The following is a 26,397-nucleotide window of genomic DNA, read 5'->3' on the forward strand; positions in this document are numbered from 1 at the left end:
TTGAAATTATCTGGCAGAACCATTCTGGAGAGCAATTTGGAACCATGCCCAAAGGGCTGTAAAACTGTGTTCCCTTTGATCCAGCAATGTCTCTGCTGGGCTTGTATCCCAAAGAGATCATAAAGGAGGGAAAAGGACCCACATGTGAAGTAATGTTTGTGGCAGCCCTCGTTGTAGTGGCAAGGAACTGGAAGCTGAGTGGCTGCCCATCAATTGGAGAACGGTTGGGTAAATTGTGGTATATGAATGTTATGGAATATTATTGTTCTGTAAGAAATGACCAGCAGGATGATTCCAGAGAGGCCTGGAGGGACTTATATGAACTGATGCTGAGTGCTAGGAGATCATTGTACACAGCAGCAGCAAGATTATATACAATGATCAATTCTGATGGACGTGGCTCTCTTCAACAATGTAATGATTCGGGTCAGTTCCAATAGACCTGTGATGGAGAGAGCCATCTGCACCCAGAGAGGACTGTGGGAACTGAGTGTGGATCACTGTTATGGGCCAGAACTCTGAACTTGAAACAAAGGATTCCTACAAGGTTCTAAGTCAGTGGAATTGATAGACAATAGTTATCTAATTTAGCCTGGTTCAGTATGATTGATTTAATCCTACAAGGAGATGTCATGGGCCAGAACTTGAAACAAGGTACTGAGTGGAACTGAGGAGACAATGGTTAAATCTAGTTTAGCATTGATTTAATCCTACAACAAATAATGGTTTCCTAGTGATATAATGGTTGGTGTATACTCAGTGTGGAACATGTAAGCAAGAAGCTCTCAGGACCAGAAGGACAAGCACACTAGAAGCTCTCGGAGGCTGAGACAGAATAAGACCAGAGAAGTGGTGGCAGGCTGTCCTCCTTCCCTTCTCCACTGAAACCAAGATCCGGAAGGCCTCCAGAAAAACTAACTGAGCCCCAAGAGAAGGAGACAAGACTTTGAAAGAGGCAATAAAGGATTTGGACTTTAACACCTGGCTGCATTTGGGGTGATTAAAGGAAGACTGCTCCCAGAGAACCCCAAGAAAACTCCAACAAGAGAACATTACATTTTAGAGAAAAATATTACAGTTCACAACATAGCATTTTCACTCTTTTTATTGTAATTTGCTTGAATTTTTATTTTCTTTCTCATTTTTTAAACTTTTCGATTTGATTTTTCTTGTGTAACATGATAAATGTGGAAATACGTATAGAAGAATTGCACAAGTTTAGCCTATATTGGATTACTGGCTGTCTGGGAGGAGAGAGTAGGGGGGAAGGAGGGAGAAAAAGTTGCAACACAAGATTTCACAAGGATGAAGGCTGAAAACTATCTTTGTAATTTTTTTGAAAAAAAAAATATTAAAAAATTATCCGACAGGATCTGCTCCTCCTCAGCTTTCAGATGGTAAACTCGAGGTTTTGGGAGTTTTGATGACCCCCCCCCCAGTTTTTAGGTTATAACATCCCTAAAAATTGTCTGGGGCACACTCTACCGCAAGTATATACAGGCCTGTGGGAAAATGGGCTCTGATTATAGAAAATACATTTGACTGAAGACTCCCACTTGGTGAAACCCCTTTCTTGAGTCCACAGTAAGTGGTGTGCAGGGTGACACTTCTGGAAGGTCCAGGGTGGGGGCTTTCTGTGACTGTCCTCAGAGTTCTCTCTGACGGATTTTGTCTCTTCAATAATATGCTGTAATATGTGGGAGGGGAGTAATGTAACCCTCCCCCCACTCCACCCCCACCCCCCCCACCCCCCCACATACACACACACTTTTCCCTATGTTGCAGGTGCAGGGCCCATGGTCAAGACACTCCTGAGTCCTGCATTGCTTGGAGCTGACTGATTCCAAGGTTACAAGTCTCTAAAGCTCCCGGAGCGGGTTGGACAATCTTATCTTTCCCTTCTTGATCCAATTAAAGGAAGTTCTCACCTCTGAAAGAAATCCTCCCCAGGCAGTTTCAACCTTCAGGCTACGAATGAGCTTTCACTTCAATCCAGGCAACTCTGCTTGGAGGTGGGAAGGGGCGCTTTCTCTCCCTTTCCCAAGGCCTCCAGCTCTCCTGCCCACTTTCCCTTTTTTATCTTCAGGTTCTGTGCTCTGGGGTCAAACAGATCAAAGACAATTAGGTTTCCCGGGGAGCCCATTTCTTCTCCAGGCAACGTCAACAGATGCTACTGCTTGCTGGGAGTTCCCGGCCCTTCCCCAGGCTGGCCAGCCTTCTGGGACTGTCCTTCTCAGGCCATTGGGCCAGAAGGGCCCCAGCGCTCGGATCCGGTCTGGCCAAGGGAGGATGGTAAGACCATCGCCCCCCCTTTCCCCCCCCCCCCCCCCACCGCTGGCTCTGGACCCCGAGGTCTTCTCATTGCTTTCTCAACAAATCCCCCTGACCAGGTCCTGGGGCGGGGCTGCGAGACTTTGCAAGGGGGGCTGGGAGAAGGAGTCCAGGGTCCTCTCCACGGCGGGGCCTCAGACTCCGCTGGCTGCCACGAGACTGGGGCTGCAGCCCAGGCCCAGGGGCTCCGAGCCCATGTGCCCCCAGGGCTAGGCCGGCTGCTGGGAGCGGGCTGGGAGGCCTGGGGGAGGGGAGGGTGGGAGGGACCACGGAACCTGCCTGCCAAGGGAAAGAAGGACTGGTCCATGTGTTTCTGCCTGACCCCGACCTTGTTCCCAGTGCCCGAGACTGATGGCCATGAAATCGACAGCTGGAGCCCGGCGCAGGCCTGCTCGGCTCTCCGGTTTCCAGCCTCCCCCTCCCCTCCCTGTACCTTTCCCCCACTTTCCCCGCAGACTTTCCACCCGATCCCTTCCTCCCTGCCCCTCTGTCTGGAGGCCCCCTGGGCTCCCAGACTCCTCTTTTTTTCTTGTCTTTCCGTGCAATCATACAGTCTCCAAGGCAGCCTCCGGGAGCGTCAGGTTCCTCAGGGACAATCAGGAGGCGCTGAGACCCCCAACTCCACCCAGACCCCGCAGGACTTCCAAGTGGCCACAGAATCCGGTGCCCCTCAAACCAGCAGCCCCCGCCTCCCGTCCGTCCATCACCGTGCAGGAGGAGCCCTTTCCTTTCCACCTCAATGTTTCCCCGTTTTCCCCAGCGCCCAAGGCTGGGAGCCCCTCCCAGGCCCTGGTTCCGTGTCTTTTTGTATCCCACAGCACCTGGCATACAGCAGGCATTTAATGAATGCTTATTGATTGGCTCCAGCGGAGAGGGAGTCGTGCCCTAAAGACCTTGGCGCCCTCGTTCCCTCAACCCCAGAAGCAGGACCTCGACAATGACGCCCCAACCCCAAGGAAGCAGCACGTGAAGCCTTTTCTTCAGGGAAAAGTCCCAGGAGGTGCAGAATGTAAGCTCTTGGAAGGCTTTCCGTTTGTTTCCAGTACAGGGCTTTGCACATAGTAAGGGATTAATAAATGCTTTTTATTCATTCACCGGCCTGGTGCAGGTCCTGCTCACCTCCCGCCTGGGGTAGGGGAAGGGAGGGCTCCCCCCACCCGCCCCACCATTAAGTGCCAAAACGGGCTCGACCACGGACCCCCTCCCCCCCATACTCAGGGCCCCTTTCCCCAGATCAAGGACCACATGTTCAGCCTCAATATCAGCCCCTTTCCTTCTTTTGCCCAACCTGGCTACCTTTTGTGCTTTGATTCCCGCTGCTCCCAAACCTTCCCTGTCTCCCCAACTGAGGCAGGTCCTGGCCACCCCAGCGCCGGAACCCTTTCTTCCATCCCCGGATGCTGTCCTAAGCCCTTGCCCCCACAAGAAGGGTTTAAATCTAATTCTTCCCGCCTGGTAGGTCCCTTGTCCCTGCCAGGAAGTCTCCCACTGCTCCCTTAGCCTTCCTCCAAAGGAAATGCCTTTGCCTCTCTTGTTCCACAACCCCCCCCCTACTTTAATTTAATGGGCTTCTTGGTCGTCAAGGCCCTGTTAAAGCTCTTCTTCCCTCTCCTCTCTTCCTTTGCTACCACTTTGTTGCCTTTTCCCTCTTGCCCCCTTCCTTTCCCAGCCTTCTTCTCTCTGCCAGGGCCTGGGCCCCCCCCCCCCAACGTTTTTCCTGGCTCCCTTCCCTCTGGCGGTTGTTCCTCCCTGAGAGATTCTCCCTCCAGAGAACGCTCCCTTGGCCCCCATAGGTGGAGGAGGAGGTTATTAAGGCCCTGGTGCTGCCTTTGACATCCAGGGGTTTTGGGGGAGGTGTTGGGGGCGGCCGCCAACTGTTCTCCGCCTTTAGGCCCCCCTCCTCCTCTCTCCCTTCAGGATTGGCTCCCAGGATGGGCCCCAGGGTTCTTGGCCCCCAGGGCAGGTTGAACAGGGCCCTCCTTCCTGGTCGATTCCTCGACTGCCCCACCAACCAAGAGGGACCAAGAAGAAGGAAGGAGGAGGCAAGAAATGGAGAGGAACAGGAGGGGAGGAGGAAAGGGAGAGCGGGGGGAAGGGAGGCAGAGGGGAAGGAAAGAAGGAGAGGGAGGAGTGGGTGGGAGAGAGAACAGGGAGGGAAAATTTGAGGCGAGGAAAGAGGAGGGGGAAGAGGCAGGAAAACGGGGTAGGGAGGGGAAGGGGACATACGGAGACAGGGGAAAAGGAGAAGAAGAGGGAGAGGAGAGGGAGGAAGAAGAGGGAGAGAGGGAAAGAGAGGAGGAAGGAGGAAGGAATTGAGAGGTTGGAAAGGAGGAACTGAGGAAGAAAGGACCGATCAGACGGAAGGGAGGAAGAGAGGGCAGGAAGCCGAACAGGGAAAGAGAAGACAGAGGAGGGGAAGGCAGTTACAGAGAGAGAGAGACGGAAGAGCCCGGGAGAAAAGAAGGCGAGAGGCTGAATAAAGGCAGGAAAGACAGGGAAGGGGAAGGGGCAGGCTCAGAGCAGGGGGAAGAGCCCCCTCCGCTGTTGGGGTACCCGGAGACTCCGGCCCGTGGCGGGGGTGGGGAGGGGGGAGAAGGGGTGTGTTGGAAGATTGTCTCCCACTGAAGAGCGGCAGAGGCAGAGGAGGCCGGGGCGGGGAAGCAGGGGCGGGGGGCCCGGCTGCCTGGACGTGTGCGCCGCCGGAGCGATGGGGGGCCCGGTCCGCCTCAGCCCTCCGCGGGCCCTGCTCCTCGGGGCGGCCTTAGGGGCCGCAGGTAAGCGTCCTGGGATGGGGAGCGCAGGACGGGGGACTCCTCTCCCCTCCGTGGGCTCACGGGGAGTTCGGAAAGGCTCCGCACAGATTCCCCGCAGAGGATTTCTGAGAACTCCCAGACCTCCCCGGGAGAGACACCGGCCGGGGGCGGAGGCGGGGAGGCTGGAGGCCCGGAGGGATCTCTCCGAGGCTGGAGCCCGAGAGGCAGAAAGCCACAGACACAGGGAAAGAGAAGACAGAGGAGGGGAAGGCAAGCCCCTGGGACGGCCCAGGCGAGCTGCGGCTGGGAGGGGAGGGGGCGGAGAGGAGGGGGAGGGCTTTCGTCCTGCCCACTGCCCCCTCCCCTCCCAGCTCACATCGGCCCGGCGCCTGCCCCCGAGGACTGGTGGACGTACAAAGATAATCTCCAGGGAAGCTTCGTCCCAGGTGCCCCCAGCGTGGGACCCCGCGGCGCGCTCCCCGCCCCCACCCCGCAGACCCGCCCCCTCTGGGATCCGAAGGCATCCTCTCCGAGGTCCCCGGAGAGCTTCCTTCCCCGGGCTGCAACCTCCCCCCAAGAGCCCCGCCCCAGGCGCCCCCTTCCCCAGCCCCTCGGGACTCCGGGGCTGCTCCGACCGCCTTCCCCCGTCGGAGATCTAGCCCACTCTTCCCCCAGCCTTCGCGCCCCTCCCCCAGGGCGCCCGCCCCCCCTCCCAGGCCCCTTTTCCTCCCGGGGACCCAGGCGTCCCCTCCTTCCGAAGGCCCTGGCTCGTACCCCCGGGTCCCTCCCGGGCCCCCCGCAGCCCTTCCCCCAGCTCCCCGAGAAGGAGCCATTAGAGATGCGCATCTGAAGTAGTGAGTGGGCGAGAGTGGAAGCCAAGGCGGGGGCGGGCGACGCGCCAGCCTCGCTCCCAGGCTCCATTCCCGGGGACCCAGCTCTCCACCCCTCCCCCTCGGCCCCCGCGGTCCCCCGACCCTCCAAACGGTCTGCCGTCAGGCCAAGGAAACTACGAGCCCCATAAGGCACCGGGGCCGAGGAGCAGCCGGGAGACGCGCCAGCTTCCGAGACGCCTGCTGGGAGCTGTAGTTTTCTTGCTGGGTGACTCGGGTGGGGGAGGGGAGATGGGGGAGGGGCGGAATAAAGGGGCCTGACAAACTCTCAGGAGCTCAAGGATCCCCTCCTTCCGCTCCTGAGCGACAAGGACCCAGGGTCCCCTCCCCCAGCCCCTACCCCTCAAAGAATCGGACATCCCTTGGTTCTCCCGCCCCCTCCCTCACCCCCAGGGCCGCCCTTCTGGGGCCTGGTGAACGCGGCCTGGAGCCTGTGTGCGGTGGGGAAGCGCCAGAGCCCCGTGGACGTGGAGCTGAAGAGGGTGCTCTACGACCCCTTCCTGCCTCCCCTGCGGCTCAGCACCGGCGGGGAGAAGGTAAGGAGGCCCGGCCCTCGCGGGCCCAAGTGTCCCCTCCGCCCGGCTCTGGTTTCCTGGTGACTCTGGGAGAAGTCTCTGCCTCCTGCCTGATGGGTCCCAGACCCCGGGCCTGGGGGAGGCATCCTGGAGCCTGCCCGCCTGGGGCCGGCCCGAAAGTGGGGTCTGCAAGCCTGGCTGAGGATGCCGGTGGGAGGGGGCGGGGCCATGGGGGGAGACATCCAGAGCTGGGCGCCGGTGGTGGGGGCGGGCCATGGGGGAGACATCCAGAGCTGGGCGCCGGTGGTGGAGGGGGCGGGGCCCTGCGGGGGGGCAGCTGGAGCTGGGCCTGTTGATGGAGGGGGCGGGGCCCTGGGGGACATCCAAAGCTGGGCGCCGGTGGTGGAGGAGTTCTGGGCCCGGGGCCCGCTGACCAGCTCTCTTCACCTCAGCTTCGCGGGACTCTGTACAACACTGGACGCCACGTCTCCTTCCTGCCGGCCTCTAGGCCTGTGGTCAACGTGTCCGGGGGGCCCCTGCTCTACAGCCACCGGCTCAGCGAGCTCCGGCTGCTCTTTGGGGCGCGCGATGGGGCCGGTTCCGAGCATCAGATCAACCACGAGAGCTTCTCAGCGGAGGTGACGGCTCCGTTTGTGCCCAGCAGGGCCTGGCCCTCCTTTGGCCTCGATGTCCCCTGACCCCCCCTCAGCCTGCGCCAACCCCATCCCGGCACTCCCCCTCCCCCCCACCTGGAGCCCCGCCCCCAACGCTGCCCCCTTCCCTGCCTGTCCCTCTCACGCCTCCCTCCCTCCAGGTGCAGCTAATCCACTTTAACCAAGAGCTCTATGGGAACCTAAGCGCAGCCTCCCGGGGGCCCAATGGACTGGCTGTCCTGGCGCTTTTCGTGAACGTGAGTTCAGACACCCGCGTGTGTGTGTGGGGGGCCAAGGGGCTGGCGGAGAGACTCATGGGTCCTCGAAGGGCAGAGACTGTGGGCAGAGGAAGCTGGGAGAAGGATCCCTGCGGGACCCTAAGGAGGAGATGCCTGAAGGAGAAGAAGGGGCACCCGGTCTGTGACCTGAGGCCCGTAGGAAATGGTGCAGGCGGGGGAGGGGCTGTGGGAACGCGGGGCTGGGAGGCCTGGAGATTGGGCCGGGGTCCCCTCGGAGACATCCCCTTCCCCCGTACCCCACTCCCGACTCTTCCTTGGAGAGGCGGGCCCTCCCCAAGGCCACATAGCCCAGCCCTTCTCGGCGCATCTCCTCCGTTCTGGATTTAAATGCACCTTGGAAGACGTCCTGCATCCATCAGGCGGCAGGGGAAGAGCAGGCTGTGCTGGGTTCTGGGCACAGCAACGGCAGGAACCCAGGGGTGGTCTTTGAAGAAGCTGCAAAGGCGGAGCTTTGCAGACTGAGGAAGGGGTCCTGAGGAAGGGGCAGCCGCATTAGATACTGAGAAGGCTCCAAGCGAAGCCTCAGAGGCTCAAGAGCCCAGCTGCAGGGGCTGGGCAAGAGCCATCCAAGGGGACTCGAGCATAGAAGGGATGGCCAAGGCTTAGCCGAGTTCAGGCTGCAGCCACCGGGGAGCCCTTCGTGGGCAAGTCCTAGGTGGCCCAGTGGAAGTCTGGGTGGCTCAGGCCGCCACACTTGAATTCGGAACCAGCTTCACACTTTCTAGCTGGGACATCCTGGGCCAGTCATATCGTCTCTGGGTCAGTATTCTCATAAGTAAAATGGGAATAAGAAAAGCAGTCCCTCCCCCAGGGCTGTTGTGAGAATCAGAAGAGATAATGACTGTGAAGCAATTAGCACAATCCCCCAGGTATCAATGCCATATAAATCCCAACTATGGTTACTATAATATTGTTACCCCCATAGGAGAGAATGAACTTGAGTCAGGAAGCAGAAGGGGCCTGTGAACGAGGGTTTGAGCCGAGCAATCGCTTGGTTGGGCCAAGATCTGTTAGGAATCCATTCTATCTGAAGTCTTAGGTGGCCGCCCTGCTCCTCTATGCCCTCGATGTCCAGCACCCTGCCCAAAGCCCTGGTCTCCCCCCTTACCCCCTGCCTCCACTCAGAGGCCCTGGTCCCATCCCCCAACCCCCCCTTCCCCTACTTAGCACCCAGCCAGAGGCCCTGGCCTCCTCCCACTGGACCCCTTAGTACCCAGTACCGTGGTTTGAAGGTTTAGCCCAAGCAAGAGACGGCTCATGGGAATGGGGCAGCAGGAGGATTTAAAGGCTGAAAGAGGGAGAGACCCCAGTGTGGGGTGCAGAAAGCCTTCCCCTCCCAGAGAGATGTTCCTGCAGGGGTGGGGGGGTGGGGAGGGGAGGCCCCAAGCAGAGGCTAGAAATTCCAACCTAAGGGTTTAGAGCCAGAAGGGACCTTGGCAGCCGTGTAATCCACCCCCCTTGTCATACAGACTCAGAAACGAGCCCAGAGGGGGAAAGACTTGGGGTGGGACCCCAGGAAGTAGGAGGCAGAGCTCGGGGCCCCCCAAAGGCCTTGAAAGCTTCCTGGATGCTTCTCTGACCCTTTGCTTGCTGGCAGGGGCCCATGACTGGGGGTGGGGCCGGCAGGAGGCCTTCCTGCTAGGTCTGGCCTGGCCTCTATTGCCAGTCTCTGCCTTCCGGTCCTTCTCATCCTCGGCATCCCATCCAGGTCGCTGCCAATTCCAACCCCTTCCTGAGCCGTCTCCTTAATCGAGACACCATCACCAGGATCTCCTACAAAAGTGAGTGGCCGTTTCCAGAGCCTGCCTGGGGCCGGGGCGGGACTCGGGCTTCCCGCTGGGAGTGCTGAGAAATGGGGCCAGCCCAGCTGGGCTCCTTCTCATCCCCACGGGGCCTCTCTGGCAGACGATGCCTACTTCGTGCAGGACCTGAACCTGGAGCAGCTGTTCCCGGAATCTTTCGGCTTTATCACCTACCAGGGCTCCCTGAGCACCCCGCCCTGCTCGGAGACCGTCACCTGGATTCTCATCGACCGCGCCCTGTCACCTCCCTGCAGGTGGCTCCCTCCTCTTCCTCCTCCTCCGTCCTCCCTCTCCCTCCTCCGTCCTCCCTCCTCGGTCCTCAGCAATGGGGGAGGGGGCCCCCTACGTAATCGGTTGGACTTGGGGGGACTTGAGCTTTGCCTCTAACCCGGGCCGGGCCCGGCCTGGCCACTTGCTGCTGGACGTTCTGGGCCTCCCCGGACTTCCCTTTTCCTCGAGCTCTGACTGAGCCCTCTCGGCACCCTCTAGCTCTCGCCTTCCGCACTGAGTTTCCCTCTGTCCTAGATGCACTCTTTGAGGCTCCTGAGCCAGAACCCGCCGTCCCAAATCTTCCAGAGCCTCAGCGGCAATGGGCGGCCCCTGCAGCCCCTGGCCCATCGCGCTCTCCGTGGGAACCGGGACCCGCGGCACCCGGAGAGGCGCTGTCGGGGCCCCAACTACCGACTGCACGGTACGCCCTAGACCCACGAGCCGCGGCCCCCCTCCCCCTTCTCTCCCAAACCCAGGGCTAGAAAGCGCGATGAGAAACTACAAGTCCCAAGAGGCCGCGGGGCTGAATGAGGGAGCCGCGCGCCCTCCTGGGATTTGTAGTTCCTTTCTCTTTCACCCATTCTGGGACCAGCCTGAGGTCTGGGGGACCCTGGCATTGGTGCCCCGACTCAAGATCGGCCCCTTAGAGTCAGGACGTCCCGGGAGACCTTCCCCCCAGGGAGTGCAGGGACGATCAGCAGCTGCTCCCGACATTCTCCCCTTCCAAAGAGACTCGGCACAGTCCGCTCAGGACACGCTTCCCCCTCCGCGGGGAGAAGTCCCACCTCCTCACCGTAATAGACAATGTACCTCCCGAGCACTCGGGACCGGGTTAGTTCTGTGCCCGATCCAGCCCAGGGGCACAAGCCAGTACCCCCTCCCGATTTCGCGGTCGGCCCCAGTCTGCCCGGACCTAACCCCTCCTCCCCCTTTTCTCTTGCAGTGGACGGTGACCCGCTGAGAAGAGGACCTGCTCCTCCCCCGCCCCGCCAAAGCTAAATCTATTAAAGAGACAGAACACGTTCTTGTGTATCGGAGAAGCTGGGGTCCGAGGGCTTGGGGAAAGGGGTATATGAGGAACGGCAGAAGGATGACGCAACCCTCTCCGGGAGCCGAAGGCTTTGGGGCTCCGCTCCCCCACCTGGCCACGGCCCCTTTAACAACTCCCCCGCCTCTCACAAATTGCAACCTCCCTCCAGTCCTCAGGATTTGGCGGGTGGCACGCGCAGGGCCACGTGCTCCCCCCCACCCCACCTCCCGCCCCGCCCCGTTGTCCCCATCTGGGTCACAGCGCCCATCCTCATTGGAGGAATCTAGGTCAGGGCTCCGCCCCGCTCCCTCCCCGCCACGCGCTGGGGGGGGAATGAAAACGAGCCAGGGAGCAGGCTCGAGGCAGGAGCATCCCCATTGGTCGGTCATTTCCCCAGCCCGCACCCTGATTGGCCGGAGAAAATAGAGCTCGGGAAGGCAGGGCGGGCGGGAGGGGAGGAGGAGCCACGAGGCACGAGGCGAGGCCAGGCCGGGAGAGGGAGGGGCGAGCGGGGTGGGGGCAGGCGGAGAGGCCGCCGCGGGGCCTGCACCAATCCACACCCCGCTCCCTCCCCCAGCCTGCTTTTTTTTCTTTTGCATCCAAAGAAGTTTGCTGCGCCTTTGGCTCCGCCTGCTCCTCGGCCAGCCTCCATCCCCGTTGCACACTCCGACAGACACACATACACACACGCCTCCCCCGTGCGGGCCTGCCAAGCGCCTCCGATGTGCACGAGCTCGGGCTCGCGGGCTTTAAAGCACAGGGCGCCCGCCGCTGCCCGCCCGCCCGCCGGCCCCTGGCCTCGCCGGGGCCCCTTGCAGACAGGCGCTCGCCCGGCCCACCCGGGGGTCCGCGCGCGGCCACCGACGCCTGGCTCCTACGCATAGGCGAGCCGGGCTTGGCAAGGGTCTCTGGCCCGGGGCACGGCGGCAGCTGCCAGCCCGAAGTCTCCAAAGGTGCAGCCTCGTCGCCCATGAGCCGGTGACGGCCCCCAGCCCCCGGGGGATGGCGAGGCCCTCGAGCGACAGGTCCCCGGCCCCACAGCTGCTGGGCGGCCCGGCGGGAGGCGCGGCGCTGCACGGCCTGCGAAGCCTCCTGCAGGGGCCCGGGAAGACCAAGGAGCCGCCGGCCAGTTGTGAGTGTCCCGCGGCGGGACCCAGGCGTCCCCTTCTCCCCCCGGGACCCCAGCGGCTATGGGCGGGCGGGGGTCGGGAGCTCACAAGGCTCGGACACGGGCCGGGGCGGGGCTTCCCGGGGTCACATGGGGCCGCGGGCCCAAGACGGGGCGGAGCCCTCTCCTGGCCCTGCCCGCCGGCTCGTGCCCCTCTGGGGGGCGCAAAGAGGCAAGCCCGGGCGTGGGGATGGGTGCGAAGGGCTCCGGGGAGTCTAGGTCGGAAGTCGCTGACCCTGCCCTTGCCCTTCCCTGCGTGTCCCCCGCCCGTGTCGTTGCCTGCCCCGCGCCCCTGCCTCACGGTGGCCCTCCGTGCCCGTCCCGCTCCCTCTCCGGGCTGCTGCTGTGTCCCCGCACGGATCCTCAACTGCCTCCGCTGCCCGGTCCCTCTGTGCCCCCTCACTCCTCTGCCTGCGCCCCCGTTTCGGGCTGGACGCCCATGGGGCGCCCCCCGGGGCTTTCCCTCGGTCCTTTGCTGACTCCCCATCTCGCGCGGCCTCTCTGCTCCCCCTGCGTTTGTGTAATCGTTCCACTCCCTCCCCCCCTCCCCCGCCTCGCTCTGCGCGTCTCGCTCTGCATCTCACTGTCCCTCTCTGCGTCTGTCCCACTTTGCGCGTGTCCGTGACTCGCTGCCCTGTGCCCCGTCTGCGTGTGACTCGCTGTCCCTGTGCCGCTCTGCGCCCCCCCCCCCCCCCCCCCCCCCCCCCCCCCCCCCCCCCCCCCCCCCCCCCCCCCCCCCCCCCCCCCGTCCGCCCCGTCTCTTCGCCAGGTCTCCTAAAGGACAAGGAGCGCAAGGCGGCGGCCGGCGGCGGCGGCGAGGAAGTGGGCGGCCTTTTAGGGGTCTCGGGCCGGCCCCGCTCGGGCCCGGGGCCCGGAGCTCTGCTGGCCTCCCTGCTGTGGGAGCGGCCCCTGCCCTTCGGCGACGTGGACGACGTAGACCTGGACGCCTTTCTGCTGGAGCACGGGCTGCCGCCCAGCCCTCCGGACCCTGGGCCGCCGCCGCCGCCGCGCGCAGCCCCTGCCCCTAGCGCCGCCGCCCCGTCCTGTTCCTCGGGCTCCTCGTCCCCGGCCCCGTCCAGCTCTTCCTCCCCAGTGCCAACGCCGGCCTCTCCGCGGCTGTCCTCGGGGGGACACGTGCTGGGCCCCAGGGCCCCAGGCGCAGGTGGCTCGGGCTCCCAGCGCGCAGGTGCGCCAGGGCGAGGGAGAGGAGAGGGGAGATACGGCCCGGGGCGGGCAAGAGCCCCGAGGGGGCGGGCAGGGGCCCCGAGGGGGAGGGCAGGGGCCCCGAGGGGGAGGGCAGGGGCCCCGAGGGGGCGGGCAGGGGCCCCGAGGGGGAGGGCAGGAGCCCCGAGGGGGCGGCCGATGCGCCAGCCCCTCTAGGGAGGTCTGGGCCGGGCCCTGTTGGAACTACAGCTCCCAGCAGCCCTTAAGGTAGGCCGCTCGCTCTTTGCCCGAGTTTCTGCCGTGGGGCCTGCCGGGAACTGGAGTACCTCGGCCGGCGAGTCTTCTGTGTCCTCCCTGGCCAGGCCCCGCCCGGGGCCCGCAGCCTCACACTCAGGGCCCACGTGAGCCCCTCCCCATTCCCCAGGGCAGGCAGCCCCGAGCTGCGCGCGGTCACGTGCGGCGGGGGCGGGAGCGGGAGCGGAGGATGCCTAGACACGTGACTCCCCCCCCCCCTCCCTCCCCAGCAGCCTTGTCCTCGGCTGGCCCCGGCAGGAGAGGGGAAGCCTGTGCGCATGCGCCTTGCTCTTCCTAGTGGGGAGGCCCTCTGGGTCGGTCCTTTCTGTTCTCTCTCTCCCAGGCCCCTGGGACGGGTCTGGGGAAGCAGCAGGAGGGCTGCTGGCGAGACTGCCGGAAGCACTTCCCTCGCCCTCTCACTGCCCACTGCTCAGTGTGGGGGAAGGAGACAGGGAATGGGCACGGTGACCCCAGAGTCAGGCCCCCCAGAGCAGCCCAGGCTGGGCGGGCGGATGGAGGAGCTGGGGGAGAGGGGGACCCCGCATTGCTCACTCTGCCCCTCCTCATTCTTGCTCAGGCCCGGCCTCCCGGGACACCCCCAGCCCGGTGGACCCCGAGTCGGTGGAGGTGCTGATGACTTTTGACCCTGACCCGGCCGACCTGGCCCTGTCCAGCGTCCCAGGCCAGGACACCTTTGACCCCCGGAAGCACCGCTTCTCTGAGGAGGAGCTGAAGCCGCAGCCCATCATGAAGAAGGCTCGGAAGATTCAGGTGCCGGAGGAGCAGAAGGTGAGCCTGCCTTGGGAGGACCAGCCTTGCTGTACCCCAGGGGGGAGGGGCTCTGGGGGCCATCTGGTGTCAGGCCAGCCCTTCCCCTCCCCGAGCCTCGGTTCCCTTCTCAGTAAAATGGAGACCACGAGGGCCGCGGTGGCCGAGCACCGCTGCCCTTCTCGCTGGCCCGTCTCCCCGAGCTTTGGGCTGCTGGCCAGGCCGGAGGGCCGGCCCGAGCCAGCCTCTTCCGCACCCCAACCCCGCCTGCCTGCCCCCCCAGGACGAGAAGTACTGGAGCCGGCGCTACAAGAACAACGAGGCAGCCAAGCGCTCGCGGGACGCGCGGCGGCTGAAGGAGAACCAGATCTCGGTGCGGGCGGCCTTCCTGGAGAAGGAGAACGCCCTGCTCAGACAGGAGGTGGTCGCCGTTCGCCAGGAGCTCTCCCACTACCGCGCCGTGCTGTCGCGCTACCAGGCCCAGCACGGGGCCCTGTGACGCCTCCCCAGCGCCCCCAGGCCCCACCCCGGCCTCCCTGTTTCCGGACACTGCCTCCTGGTCCCGACTGGCTGCCGGCTCCCACCTCCACCCCAGAACATTCTCCTTTGGGGAGGCCCTGGGCCCCACACCCCAAGTTCTTGGCACACTGGGACCAGCAGGCTCTTCCCAGGAACACTGTGGCAGACTTGGGCCCCCCCCCGGGGCTGCTAGACACCCCCTTCTCCCTGGCCAGGACTGAGGGGTCAGGCCCGGGGATCGTCCCGCGGCAGCCCCATTACTTTCCCTTGAACTCTGCCCCCTTTCTGCCCACTAGTATGGCCGGGGATGGGCCGTCTGGGCTCCCCGCGGGGCAAAGGCCCAGGGATCAGTAGGGCACGGTGCTGAGATGATGATAAATCTATCTATCTATATATATATATATATATTTTTTAAGAAAAAAGTACAGACCCCCTCCTCCTCCTCTGAGATGAGTGGGGGGAGGACGCGGGAGTTGGGGGGGGCCCCTTCCCATTCCTTTGCTCCCTGGCCCTCTCCAACCGAATAACTCCAATAAACCATGAGAAGCCGAGCATCTGCTGCATGGGGGGCTGGAATCTCAGGACCGGGCAGGCCCTTTCCCCAGCTCCCCCCGTCTGTAAAGTGAGTCCCCCCTCCCCCCGATGTAGGAAGGGCCAAAGGGCTGAAGCAAGCGTAGTTACTGTTTATTGCATAGAGGCTGTAGCCTTGAAGACCACTGGGGTAGAGGAGGGAAATGGGGCAGGCATCTGCCCCGCTCCTCAGGGAGGAGGTCCTAGTGCAAAAGAACGGGGGGGATGCTCGCCAGGAGCAAAGGAGGCAGAAGGGGCAGCCCCTGTCTGGGGTCCCAAGGAAGGCAGTCTGCCGTCGATGTCCCCCACATTCTGGGTCCCATCATGGGGCTGAGGAGGGGGAGGCTCTGCCCTCAGGAGGTCCCGGAGACCCTATCTCCAGCCTGGTCCCTGTGTGGAGGCTGGCTCTGGGTGACCAGCCTCCTCCCCTGAGGTGAGAGAGGATCGGGCCAGGGGCCGCACTCTGCCCTCCAGGAGAAGCCACCCCTCCCCCTGGGGCCTGGGCCTGGACAGGGAAGCCATGGACCTGCTGGCTCAGGCTGCCCGGCCTCCCCCCAACAAGCAGGCCCGGGCCCGGTTAGACTTGCTGCCAGCCGGGCTCAGGCTAGGCTTTGCCCCCTCCCCAGGGTGCCCCCCCGGCCGGCTGGGATCCCGGGGCCTCTGGACCTGTGAGCAGGGTCCCCAGGCCGGGGTGAATCTGGGCCTGGAGCGGCCCGTACTCCACCTGCTCCCCGTCCACCGTGAGGATGCCGTGGCGCGTGAGCGGCTCCAGGCGGAAGGCTCGAGCGGTGGCGTAGCCGAGCTGGGGACAGCCCAGGCCAAAGTGGCCGCCCTTCTCCATGGCCAGAAAGAGCCGGAGCAGGGAGGCCCTGGAAACCCCTCCTCGAACCCAGCACAAGTGCACCAGCCCATCCCCAAACCGGGCATTGGGGACCGCCACCAGGTCAGCACACAGGTGGCTCGGGGACTGCGCCAGGATCAACACAAAGTCGCCCTCCAGGGTCACCCAGCCTGGGGGCAGCGGGGAGCCAAGGGGGGGCAACAGGTCATCCTTCGGGCCGGGGAGGGTCGCGGGGCCAGGGGACTCCGAATGGGGAGAAGCTGCGGGAACCGGGGAAGTCTGTGCGTCGGGGGACGCGGGAGCCTTCGTGGGGGCCAGGGGTTCCCCCGGCCCTTCGGAGGGAGGGAGCCCACAGGAGGCCCCCGGCTGAGAGGCGGGAGAGTCAGGGGGGCTGGGGCCCAGGGAGGGAGGCCCAGGGGGCAGGGGCGGGTCAGGGGACAGGAGGCAGGGCCCTGGGGAAGGGGGCGGGGAGGGCGAGGGCTCCTCCTGGGGCCCACGGGGGACGTCGGGCCCTCGGGCCAGGGGCAGGTCTGACACAGAGCGGTGCAAGGGAGAGTGTGTTTCTGGCGGAGGGGCCGACGCCGGGGCCGGGGCCAGGGCCAGCTCGGAGGCAGCGCGGGGAAGAGGCTGGGGTGCCGCCGCGGGGCCGTTGGAGGCCGGGGGGGAGGCCGGGAGGTAGGAGAGGCGGCCGGGGTAGACGTGGAGGGAAGCCAGCCGAAGCACCGTGCCCAGGGTGAACCGGGCCGGGCCCAGAACCCGGGCGCCCTTTGAATGTCCACGCCGACCGGCCCCAGGCCACGGAAGGGAGGGGAGAAGCAGGGCCCCCAGGCCGGGTCAAGAGGTCCAGCGGGGGCCCCCCAAGGGCAGAGCAGGGGAGCAGCAGATCTAGGCCGATGGCGGGCTCGAACCTGCCGGAGAGGGAGGGAAGGGGGCGGAGCTGCCGAGGCGTCCCGACCCCCTGCCGGGAGGGAGGAGCCCGAGGGGGGGCCCCCTGCCTACCCCCCATGCTGATTGATGGCTCCAGCCAGAGCGTTGCCGGAGCCGCAGGGCAGGACTCCCACCGGGATCTTCACGGCTTCCTCCCAGTCTGGCCGGTCCAGGAGCCCGTTCACCACCTGTGGGCAGAAGGAGGCTGCGGGGGTGCCCCAAGAGGTGGGGGGGGCGCCCGGCCCCCGCGGGGGGGGCTGCCTGGCCCCCAAAGCTGGGGGGGGGCGCCCGGCCCCGGGGCTGGGGGCCGCCGGCCCCCGCGGGGGCGGGCCCCTCAAGGGCTGGGGCGGGCTGCCGGCCCCAGGGCTGGGGCGCCGGGCCCCCGGCTGGGGCCGCCGGGCCCCCAACCTGGGGGGCGGGGGCCCCAGGGCTGGGGGCTGGCCCGGCCCCAGGGGCTGGGGGGCCCCCGGCCCCCGTGGGGGGCGGGCGCCCGGGCCCCAGGGGCTGGGGGGCTGCCCGGGCCCCAGGGCTGGGGGGGCCCCGGGCTCCCAAAGCGGGGGGCGCGCCCGGGCCCCAGGGGCTGGGGGGGCCCCGGCCCCAGGGGCTGGGGGGGCCCCAGGGGCTGGGGGCCCCCGCTGGGGGCGGGCCCGGCCCCAGGGCTGGGGCCCCCCAGGGCGGGCGCCGGCCCCCAGCTCGGCCGCAGCGGCCCAGGTCCCAGCTCACCCTCCAGGAGGGGCCGCCCCGGAGCGTGCGACCCCCCCACCTCGCAGCGCGCCCTGCCCAGCTCCCCGGCGGGGCCGCCCTTGGGAGAGGGCGCCGAGGTGGGAGGGGACGGGCCTCGCCGCCGCCCTCCCCCCGCCTGGGGTCCCCCACCACCACCAGCCCCGACCACCGTTTGGATGGGTTGAAGGAAGCCCCTTGGAAATCATAAGCCTGGTTCTTCCCATTTCTGCCGGCCCCCGCCCCCGGGGATTGACCAATAGGAGCAGCGGGGGCGGGAAATCGTGTGATCTCCAAAGGGGCAACAAAAGGTGTCAACCGTCCTGGGGGACATAAACCCCAGAAGGCCTCCGAGGCCCCTGGGAGGGGGCCGAGCCCACCCGCTGGGGTTGTGGTTCCAGGTTCTCCCTGCTTACCCTCTGGAGACCCCCAGTCGCCCGCGTGACCCTTCTCCCTGAGGCAGGCCCTGGCATCCCCTCTCCCCCACCCCCCGAGGCCCCAGCATCTCCCACACCACCCACCCCAACGGGGAACAATGGAGAAGGCTGATATTTCATCTCCTCCATTCTTTGGACCCAGGTGTCCTGGCGCCCGGCCCAGACGTGGGGGTGTTGTGGGCAGGGAAAGGGGAGCTAATTGTTCTTGGCTTACAGCGACCCGCCCACCTAATCCCCAGGTGTCCAATCACCCAGACAGAAAGAGAGCCCTGGGAGGCAGGTGGGGGGACAGAAAGACTGAGAGGGAGCCCTCCCAGGCCACAGGATCCGCTCCTCCCCTCTGTAACCATCCCACCCACGAGGGTGGGGGGCAGACACCCAGAGGGGGGCTGGGGCAGTGTGAAGAAGCCAGCCTTGGAAGTGGGGGGGACAGAGACCCCCTAGGGCCTCTGTTCCAGCCCCACGGATGGTGTTTGGGTCCCACCCTCTTGGGGCTCCTGGGTGTCTGCCCTCAGAAATGCAGAAACACAAAGAGCTGCAGAGTCAGCTGTGTCTGTGTGTGTGTCTGGGAGAGACACAGAGACAGAGACACCGAGAGGGAGGGAGACACAGAGACACACAGAGAGGTGGGGAGACCCTCCGGGAGAGGCAGACACAGACAGAGAGACCCCAGGTGGCACGCAGCAAGCCCACAGCCCCTCGCTGTGTTTCTTCCTCGGCTCCTCAGGCTTCGGCCTCTCCCTCCTGGGACCCTTCCACCGGGGGTTCCGGACTTCTCTGCTCGGGTCACCACCATCTTTCCCTCCCTCACTGCGGCAGGCTCTCGGCCCTTCCGTGTCCCCCACTCACGGGGCATCCCCCCTTCCAGGAACTCTAGGCCTCCCCCCAGCATCCGTCTCCTCAGGCCCTGAGCTCTCTCACTCTGCTCCCCTGTGAACCCAGGTCCCGCTCGTCCACCTGGAGTCCCCTCATTCCTTCTGGACTCCCTCCCCCCCCCACTGGGGTGGCCGGTGCCCACCCTGGCCCTGCAGCTCACCAAGGTCCCCAGGCAAGGGCACCCCTCGAAGTAGGCAGGTGAGAGCAGTGGCCCAGCGCTGGGCTTCTGCGTGATTCTCCTTGTAGTCGGGGGCCCGGTCAGCCCGGAAGGTCCGAGCTGCCCGCCGGCGGCCCCCCCGCCGGCCCCGGGGATAAGTGTAGACACACAGGTAAGCAGCAGAGTCGTTAGGGGAGCAGCTGCACAAGGTCCGGCAACCGGAGACCTCAGCCAGAGGGACCAGGCCCCCCTGGGGCCAGGCCTCCGGTCTAGGGCGCAGCCGCTGCACATGCAAGGCCACCGGGGTGAGTGTCAGTGCAAAGCGGGGGCCTCGGGCCGGATAGGAGCCAAACTCCCCATGCAGGAGTGGGGTGCCTGCCATGGCCCCACCCAGCCCCACCTGGCCTGGGCTGCCTGGGGATCAGGGCGAGGTCAGCTCGGCTCTTCCCAGAGGCCAGGATCTGCAGGGACAGAAGGAGGGAGAAGTTAGGGCCAGACGGGGGAGGGAGCCCTCCAGACCGGGAGGGTCTGGCCCTTCCCATGCCCCCGCAGCAGGCAGTCAGCCTCCGAAGACCTGCGCTCCTTTGGGGCCCCCCCCGTTGGGAACCCCATCTCCTTACCTCCAAGGCCCCCACCCCAAGGCCAAGGAGACAGACCCAAGGGGAGGTGGGGGATACTGAAAAGCCTCTCAGAGCCAGACATGAGGAGGAGAGAAGAAGGTCAGAGCCCCCCCAACCCCCCCCCCCCCACGACCCAGTGCTGAGGATGGAAGAGAGAAAGACAGAGACTAGAACCCAGAGAGCTCAGTGATGGGCAGGGCAACACAGGGACAAGGAGCCAGAGGACTTTGCCATCCAAGGGCCGAGGGCCAGCCGGAGAGCCGGGCGAGCTGGAGAGTGCCAGAGAAGCAGCCGGGACTGGCCAGCGCTCAGGGACTGCAGCAGGAAGGCCCCAGGGAGCTGGGCTGGGGCAGCACTGACCTGGGTACCCCAATGTCTCTGGCCAAGGTCCTGCTCTGGCCCGGGACACCCAGCGGCCGGCCCGCCCCCGCCCCTGCCCCACCCAGCCCCAGACCTGACCTTTGCTCCTCCTTTCCCAGCCCCCCACCACGCCCTCGGGCTGGCAGGCCCAGAGGCCTCTCACCCTCCTGGATCCGGCAGCTCCAGCGTCAGGCCCCCATCCCTGCGGGCTCCCCAAGGGCCGGCCCCTTTCCAGGCTGCCGAAGGCTCTCTCTAGCTCCGTCCCGGCTCCTCCCCCGTCATAGTGGTCCCGGACGCCCTCAGGGTCTCATCTTCCTCTCCCTGACACAGCCCCAGCTGAGTGGTCCCTGTGTCCCGGTCTCCAAGTTATTGTCTCCCCAAGTCTCTGTCTCCCCCGGGGCTCGAGCTGTCTCCCCGGTCTCTGTCTCCCCGGGTCTCTAAGTTATTGTCTCTCCAAGGCTGCCCCCCCGGGGTCTCTAAGTTGTCTATCAAAGTCTGCCTCCCCCAGGCTATTGTCTCTCCGAGTCTCTTGTCTCAAGTTATTGTCTCTCCAAGTCTCATCAATCTCTGTCTCTCTGTGTCTCCCAATCTCTGCGTCTCTATAACAGTCTCTTTAGTCTGAGCATCACTCTCAGTCTCTGAGTCTCTCGTGGTCTCCGTGTCTCTCAACCTCCGTCTCCCCCTCAATCTCTGCTCAGTGTCAGTATCTCTGACCCCGCCTCCTCCTCACACCCGGAAGTCCCGCCCTCTCCCGGCTCGGCCTTCCCGCTTCGGTCTCCAGGACTGTGGGGAGGGTAAGGGGTGGGAGGGAGGTGTGAGGAATCTAAGCCAATTGAAATATAGGCCTGACTTGGATGAACCAATAAGATCGCGAAGGGGGCGGGGTTCCGGCGGTCTGACCGGCCGGAGGCTTTGCGTTTGCGACTCTCGCGAGAAGCAGCGCCATAACGGAGGAGGTTGCGAGCTGTGGCCGCCATTTTTGCTACGGGCGGTGCCCGCGCAGGCGCCTTTCTCCTGAACGGCTGGCCCCGCCCCAGGAGAGGCCGGCATGTAGGGACGCAGACACACAGACAAACAGAAAGAGATCCAGATGCAGAGGCATCTTCAGATCCAAAGGTCTGGGAGTGATGCAGCAGGCAAACACATTGAGAGAAACAGAGAGGCCGAGACAAACAAAGCAAGATGGAGAACGCCGCCAGGCAGCTTCAGAGACGCGGAGCAAGAAAGAGACCCCCGAGGCAGGAGCAGATGGAGAAAGTCAAGCCAGGGACGCAATTCAGGCAGCTGCAGAGCGCCTGGAAGCCTGCAACAGAACAGAGACCCTGAAACAGACCAAAGACGCTGAAACAGACCAGGGACACTGAAACAGACCAGAGGCGCTGAAACAGACCAGAGACCCTGAAACAGATCAGAAACCCTGAAACAGACAGACAGCCTGAAACAGAGACCCTGAGAGACTAAAAGCCTGAAATAGAGACCCTGAAACAAAGACCCTGAGAGACTAAAAGCCTGAAATAGAGACCCTGAAAAAAGGACCCTGAGAGACTAAAAGCCTAAAACAGGGAGACTGGGAGACTAAAAGTCTGAAACAGGGACCCTGAGAGACTCAAAGCCTAAAACAGGGAGACTGAGAGACTAAAAGTCTGAAACAGAGATCCTGAGAGACTAAAAGCTTGAGAGACCCTGAGAGACTAAAAGCCTAAAGCAGAGACCCTGAGAGACTAAAAGTCTAAAGCAGAGAACCTGAGAGACTAAAAGTCTGAAACAGAGGTCCTGAGAGACCCTGAGAGACTAAAAGTCTAAAGCAGAGAACCTGAGAGACTAAAAGTCTGAAACAGGGACCCTGAGAGACTAAAAACCTGAAATAGAGACCCTGAAACAGAGACCCTGAGAGACTAAAAGCCTGAAACGGGGACCCTGAGAGTAAAAATCTGAAACAGGAACCCTGAGAGACTAAAAGCCTGAAATAGAGACCCTGAAACAGAGACCCTGAGAGACTAAAAGCCTGAAACGGGGACCCTGAGAGTAAAAATCTGAAACAGGAACCCTGAGAGACTAAAAGCCTGAAATAGAGACCCTGAAAAAAGGACCCTGAGAGACTAAAAGCCTAAAACAGGGAGACTGGGAGACTAAAAGTCTGAAACAGGGACCCTGAGAGACTCAAAGCCTAAAGCAGAGACCCTGAGAGACTAAAAGCCTAAAACAGGGAGACTGGGAGACTAAAAGCCTAAAACAGGGAGACTGAGAGAGTAAAAGTCTGAAACAGGAACCCTGAGAGACTGAAAGCCTAAAGCAGAGACCCTGAAACACTAAAAGCCTAAAGCAGGGACCCTGAGAGACTAAAAGCCTAAAACAGGGAGACTGGGAGACTAAAAGCCTAAAGCAGGGAGACTGAGAGAGTAAAAGTCTGAAACAGGAACCCTGAAACACTAAAAGCCTAAAGCAGAGACCCTGAAACACTAAAAGCCTAAAACAGAGACCCTGAGAGACTAAAAGCCTAAAGCAGGGAGACTGAGAGAGTAAAAGTCTGAAACAGGAACCCTGAAACACTAAAAGCCTAAAGCAGGGACCCTGAGAGACTAAAAGCCTGAAACGGAGACCCTGAGAGACTAAAAGCCTAAAACAGGGACCCTGAAACACAGACAGCCTGAAAGAAAGACCCTATGGGCGGCTGGGTTGTGCAGGGGATAGAGCCCCAGCCCCGAAGTCAGGAGGACCTGGTTCAAATCTGGCCTCAGACACTTCACACTTCCTGGGCAAGTCACTTCACCCCTTTTGTCTCAGCAAAACGAGAGGCAGAGAGACAGAGTGAGCACCTGAACGTGACCGAGAGCCAGCTTCGGGCAGACGCTGGAGGCAGAGGCTGGGTCAGGGCCTGGGTCCCAGGCCCCCGAGACAGTGAGGTCAGGCCGGGAGCAGACGGGACCCGAGGGGGCTCCCATTGCCGTGGAGCCCGGGCCCGAGGCAGGGCAAGCGCCTTTCAGGGCAGCTGCGGCAGCGGTTCCGGGCCGAGTATTGGAAGGACATAAAGAAGCAGACAAGTGACTGGCTTCCCCCACCTGCCTCCGGCGCATCGAGGTGGGCCGGGGAGTTCCAGCTCAGGCCGAGGGAAGGCTCAGGCCACACAGCAGGGGGACAGGAGTATTCCGGGACCCCCGGCTCTTTGTCCACGGCTAGATGGCGCCACAGTGCGCAGAGCCCACGGCCTTAGACCCCCGACTGCGACTTTGGCGACTCGGTCACCCTGCTTGCCTCGGTTTCTAAATCCGTAAAATGAGTCGTAGCAGGAAAGGCGCCGTCCTCCCAGCGCCTTTGTCAGGGAACCCCCAGCCGGGGACATGGAGAGTCGGATGTGACAATGAGAGCCTCAGGGACAGGGAAATAACCATGCTGAGGGAGAGCGACCACAGGGGCTAGAGCCTGGAGAGTCACTTTCCGGCTACTCTCCAAGAGGGCAGAAGAGAAAGCTCCCCAGCCCCCTTCCCACTCGGCCAGCCCCTCCACCCGGGCCCAGGGGCCGCAGGCGCCGGACAGGCGCTCTCAGCCTCAGCTTGTGCAGATGCAGGGCAGGGATGGAGGGGCCAGGCCCTGGCAGCGGGTGGGCTCTGCTTGTTTGTTTCTGGCCCTTTCTTTCCTTCTGTCTCCGCCCCCGCCTCCCCCACCCCCTTCTCTGGGGTCCCTCCCTGTCCCTGCCCCGGCGCTGCTGGAACCCCGCCCTGACCACCGAGACGCCGACGAGGCAAGAGCGCCGCCGCCCCGCCCCTCGCCGTACGACTGGAGGGGCGACCATAGAGAGGAGGCCGTGCGTGCCAGAGAGGCGTGTCACGCGCGACGTGCCCGCCCATTGCGTCGCGACGTCAGGCGCGCCGGCCTCTCCGCTGGCCTTCCCAGCGTGCTTCGCGGCTCGTCGGTCTTTCCTGGTTGGGCCGGTGTTCGGGAGGGCGCCAGCATGGTAAGTGCGGGGAATCCGCCGACATCTGTTCGGCGCGGGCCCGGAGGAGGCCGGGGACGGGCCGGCTCGGGCCCGCAGCGTCCTTGGCCCCCACTGGGGCCCTCATTGGCGGGGGATGGCGGGCCGACGTGAATGGAGAGGCGTCTGGGGGGAGGATGGGGAGAAGCGGGCGGCTCGGAGCGTCGGAGACCTCTCCGGCCCCTGCCAGACTTCCGCGCTCGGGGAATCCGTCGGCCCTGCCGCGCTTTTCACCCTACGAAGCCTAGTCTTGCCCCTGCCGCCCGTTAAGCGCTTGGGTGTCCCCTCGTCCCCGCTCCCCCTCCTCCACACCTAGCGACAAGCGCTTAGAGATCCCTCTGCTTCTCCGCGGGGCAGGGAGTCGACATCCGCCACAACAAGGACCGGAAAGTCCGGCGCAAGGAACCCAAGAGTCAGGACATCTACCTGCGGCTGTTGGTGAAGGTGAGGCCCGGCCCGCGGTGGGCCGACTACGGCTCCCAGCAGCCCCGGGGCCACTCGCCTTTGGGAGCGGGGTGGTTTTGCGGCGCGGAGGCTGCTGGGAGGTGTAGTTCCGCCTGGGTTTCCATCCAACGAGGGTGGCCCTTCTGCCTTGGGGCATTGTGGGAATTGTAGTTTGTGGAGGGGCCTCGGCAGCGTGGCCCGGTGTGGAGTCCCGCGGGCCGAGGATGGGGCCCTGGAACGCAGGACCCTGACTCCGCTGCACTCCTTGCCTCTTTCCGTCCAGCTGTATCGCTTCCTGGCCCGCAGAACCAACTCCACTTTCAACAAGGTCGTCCTGAAGAGGCTGTTTATGAGCCGCACTAACCGGCCCCCCCTGTCCCTCTCCCGCATGGTGAGTCTAGGGCCCGGGAGGGGGGAGGTCTCCGCATTTCAGATGAAGCGCCAGAGGGAAGTGGGCCAAGTGTGCACAGGGGCGGGGTGGGGGGCCTGGGCTCTCCTTTGCACATTAAGGACCCTGACACCCCCAGATCCTGGCCCTGTGGGCGTGGGTCCAGCTCTCCTTGTGCTCCCTTTTTCCTTAGATCCGCAAGATGAAGCTGCCGGGCAGGGAAAACAAGACAGCCGTGGTGGTGGGGACCGTGACCGATGATGTCAGGATCCAGGATGTCCCCAAGCTGAAGGTGGGCGCCCCTGTTCCAGAATCCTGCTGTGGATGGTTCAGGGCCCCGGGGCCTTCTGGGAAATTCTGGCTGGGAGGGTTTGGGGGGCTTGAGCCCCCTCACCCAGTCCTCCTTTCCCGGAACAGGTGTGTGCCCTCCGTGTTACCAGCAATGCTCGCAGCCGCATCCTCAAGGCTGGTGGGAAGATCCTCACCTTTGACCAGCTGGCCATGAGCTCCCCCAAGGGCCGCGGCACGGTCCTGCTGTCTGGTGAGCCCTTGGGGAGTGGGGGGGGAGGGACTGGTTTGGGGAAGGGGTCCTTGCTAAATGTTGCATCTTGTGCTCCCCTCCAGGTCCCCGGAAGGGCCGCGAGGTGTACAGGCATTTCGGGAAGGCTCCTGGCACTCCCCACAGCCACACCAAGTGAGGATTGGGGAGAGGATGATGGGATAGGGGGCTCCTGGGGGCAGGGACTGGGCTGGGGAAGAGGGGGGTCGTGGGCCAGGAACTGGATTTAACGCTGCACTTTTCCTCTTTCCAGACCCTACGTCCGATCCAAGGGCCGGAAGTTCGAGCGTGCCAGGGGTCGCCGTGCCAGCCGAGGCTACAAAAACTAGCTCCCTTAATCCTTGTTATATTAAAGATTTTTGGACCACACTTCTCTTTGCCTGTGTCTGCTGACTTGGGGAGGGGGGGGTGACAGGTGGCCACCCAGCACTACTTGGCTGAAAGCCTGAGGATGCCATGGCCCGCCTCCAGGGACCCAGGTGTCCTCCCCTTCCCCCCAGCCACCCGCCCCACCCTCAGCATTGAGGGCACCTGCCCCTCCTTTATCTGCGGCTTCTGCTTTTGACAAAGGACCTGAGGGGGTGACCTTAAGGCACCGCCCCAGTGGGCGGGGGGGGATCTGGCTGTTGGGTGGTGATCACTGAGCCGCTACCCCTCCAGGTGCCAGGGGGCCTCCCGCTGTCCCCAAGGCCAGGCCCTGTTGTTTACATTCAGGGCTGGGTCCCTATTAGTCTGTTCCTTCCCTCTGGCTGGGCCAGTCCTAGAATGAATTGAGGAGCTGGTGAGGTGTGCCCAGCGAGGGGCCCGAATGACAGGGGGCTCCTGGCTGCCCCCCTTGCCCTAAGCAAGTAGGGAGTCTCTGGGGCTGAGCTGGGGGAGGAGGGAAGGGGTCTTGAGGGAGAAATGAGGGGCCCACCAGGAGGGAGGAGACCAGGGGCCTGAGCTCTTGGTGAGGATGGGGGGCTTTAGGCTTGGGCTAGGATGGGGGGGCTGAGCAGGATGAGAAGGGCTGGGGCTGAAGGAAAAACTTGTTTGAGGCACAGAAGAGTCTGGCAGGAGGGAATGTTCCCCG

General features: G+C 63.8%; 4 protein-coding genes and 1 long non-coding RNA gene across 5 annotated transcripts; 3 read left to right on the top strand and 2 right to left on the bottom strand.

Moving 5' to 3' along the window:
• Positions 1-1,427: 1,427 nt before the first annotated feature.
• On the bottom strand, positions 1,428-2,305 carry LOC116422147. The gene is made up of 2 exons (XR_004232710.1): positions 1,929-2,305; positions 1,428-1,687 (listed from the first exon to the last, which is right to left on the bottom strand). It is a non-coding gene; the product is annotated as an uncharacterized LOC116422147 (long non-coding RNA).
• A 2,680-nt stretch (positions 2,306-4,985) lies between these two features.
• CA11 (carbonic anhydrase 11) lies at positions 4,986-9,951 on the top strand. Its single transcript, XM_031963448.1, is given in 9 exon segments — positions 4,986-5,105; positions 5,456-5,530; positions 6,368-6,510; positions 6,942-7,127; positions 7,304-7,399; positions 9,150-9,222; positions 9,347-9,481; positions 9,484-9,497; positions 9,769-9,951. Coding segments are annotated over 9 exon segments (966 nt in total). The 5' UTR covers positions 4,986-5,038; the 3' UTR covers positions 9,946-9,951.
• Positions 9,952-11,528: 1,577 nt separating this feature from the next.
• On the top strand, positions 11,529-15,007 carry DBP (D-box binding PAR bZIP transcription factor). Its single transcript, XM_031963450.1, has 4 exons — positions 11,529-11,675; positions 12,481-12,897; positions 13,747-13,958; positions 14,221-15,007. The coding sequence occupies exons 1-4, from the start codon at positions 11,546-11,548 to the stop codon at positions 14,434-14,436; spliced, it is 975 nt and encodes a 324-aa protein (XP_031819310.1). The 5' UTR covers positions 11,529-11,545; the 3' UTR covers positions 14,437-15,007.
• A 33-nt stretch (positions 15,008-15,040) lies between these two features.
• Positions 15,041-21,622, bottom strand: SPHK2 (sphingosine kinase 2). Its single transcript, XM_031961755.1, is given in 6 exon segments — positions 15,041-16,645; positions 16,647-16,775; positions 16,867-17,202; positions 17,654-17,805; positions 18,923-19,445; positions 20,128-21,622. Coding segments are annotated over 5 exon segments (2,076 nt in total). The 5' UTR covers positions 19,367-19,445; positions 20,128-21,622; the 3' UTR covers positions 15,041-15,630.
• A 1,736-nt stretch (positions 21,623-23,358) lies between these two features.
• RPL18 (ribosomal protein L18) lies at positions 23,359-25,694 on the top strand. The gene is made up of 7 exons (XM_003766470.4): positions 23,359-23,916; positions 24,292-24,378; positions 24,662-24,769; positions 24,960-25,058; positions 25,184-25,307; positions 25,391-25,460; positions 25,579-25,694. The coding sequence occupies exons 1-7, from the start codon at positions 23,524-23,526 to the stop codon at positions 25,652-25,654; spliced, it is 957 nt and encodes a 318-aa protein (XP_003766518.2). The 5' UTR covers positions 23,359-23,523; the 3' UTR covers positions 25,655-25,694.
• The last annotated feature ends 703 nt before the right edge of the window (positions 25,695-26,397 follow it).

This window comes from Sarcophilus harrisii, chromosome 3, assembly GCF_902635505.1.
Source record: "Sarcophilus harrisii chromosome 3, mSarHar1.11, whole genome shotgun sequence".
NCBI lineage: Eukaryota > Metazoa > Chordata > Mammalia > Dasyuromorphia > Dasyuridae > Sarcophilus > Sarcophilus harrisii.

Bases quoted from the DNA above. Each gene is read 5' to 3' on its own strand.
- DBP (XM_031963450.1), top strand. From the start codon at position 11,546: ATGGCGAGGCCCTCGAGCGACAGGTCCCCGGCCCCACAGCTGCTGGGC. The intron at 11,676-12,480 runs GTGAGTGTCCCG...TCTCTTCGCCAG, and splicing joins CAAGGAGCCGCCGGCCAGTT to GTCTCCTAAAGGACAAGGAG. The intron at 13,959-14,220 runs GTGAGCCTGCCT...CTGCCCCCCCAG, and splicing joins AGGTGCCGGAGGAGCAGAAG to GACGAGAAGTACTGGAGCCG.
- RPL18 (XM_003766470.4), top strand. From the start codon at position 23,524: ATGCAGGGCAGGGATGGAGGGGCCAGGCCCTGGCAGCGGGTGGGCTCT. The intron at 24,770-24,959 runs GTGAGTCTAGGG...CTTTTTCCTTAG, and splicing joins CCCTGTCCCTCTCCCGCATG to ATCCGCAAGATGAAGCTGCC. The intron at 25,059-25,183 runs GTGGGCGCCCCT...TTCCCGGAACAG, and splicing joins AGGATGTCCCCAAGCTGAAG to GTGTGTGCCCTCCGTGTTAC.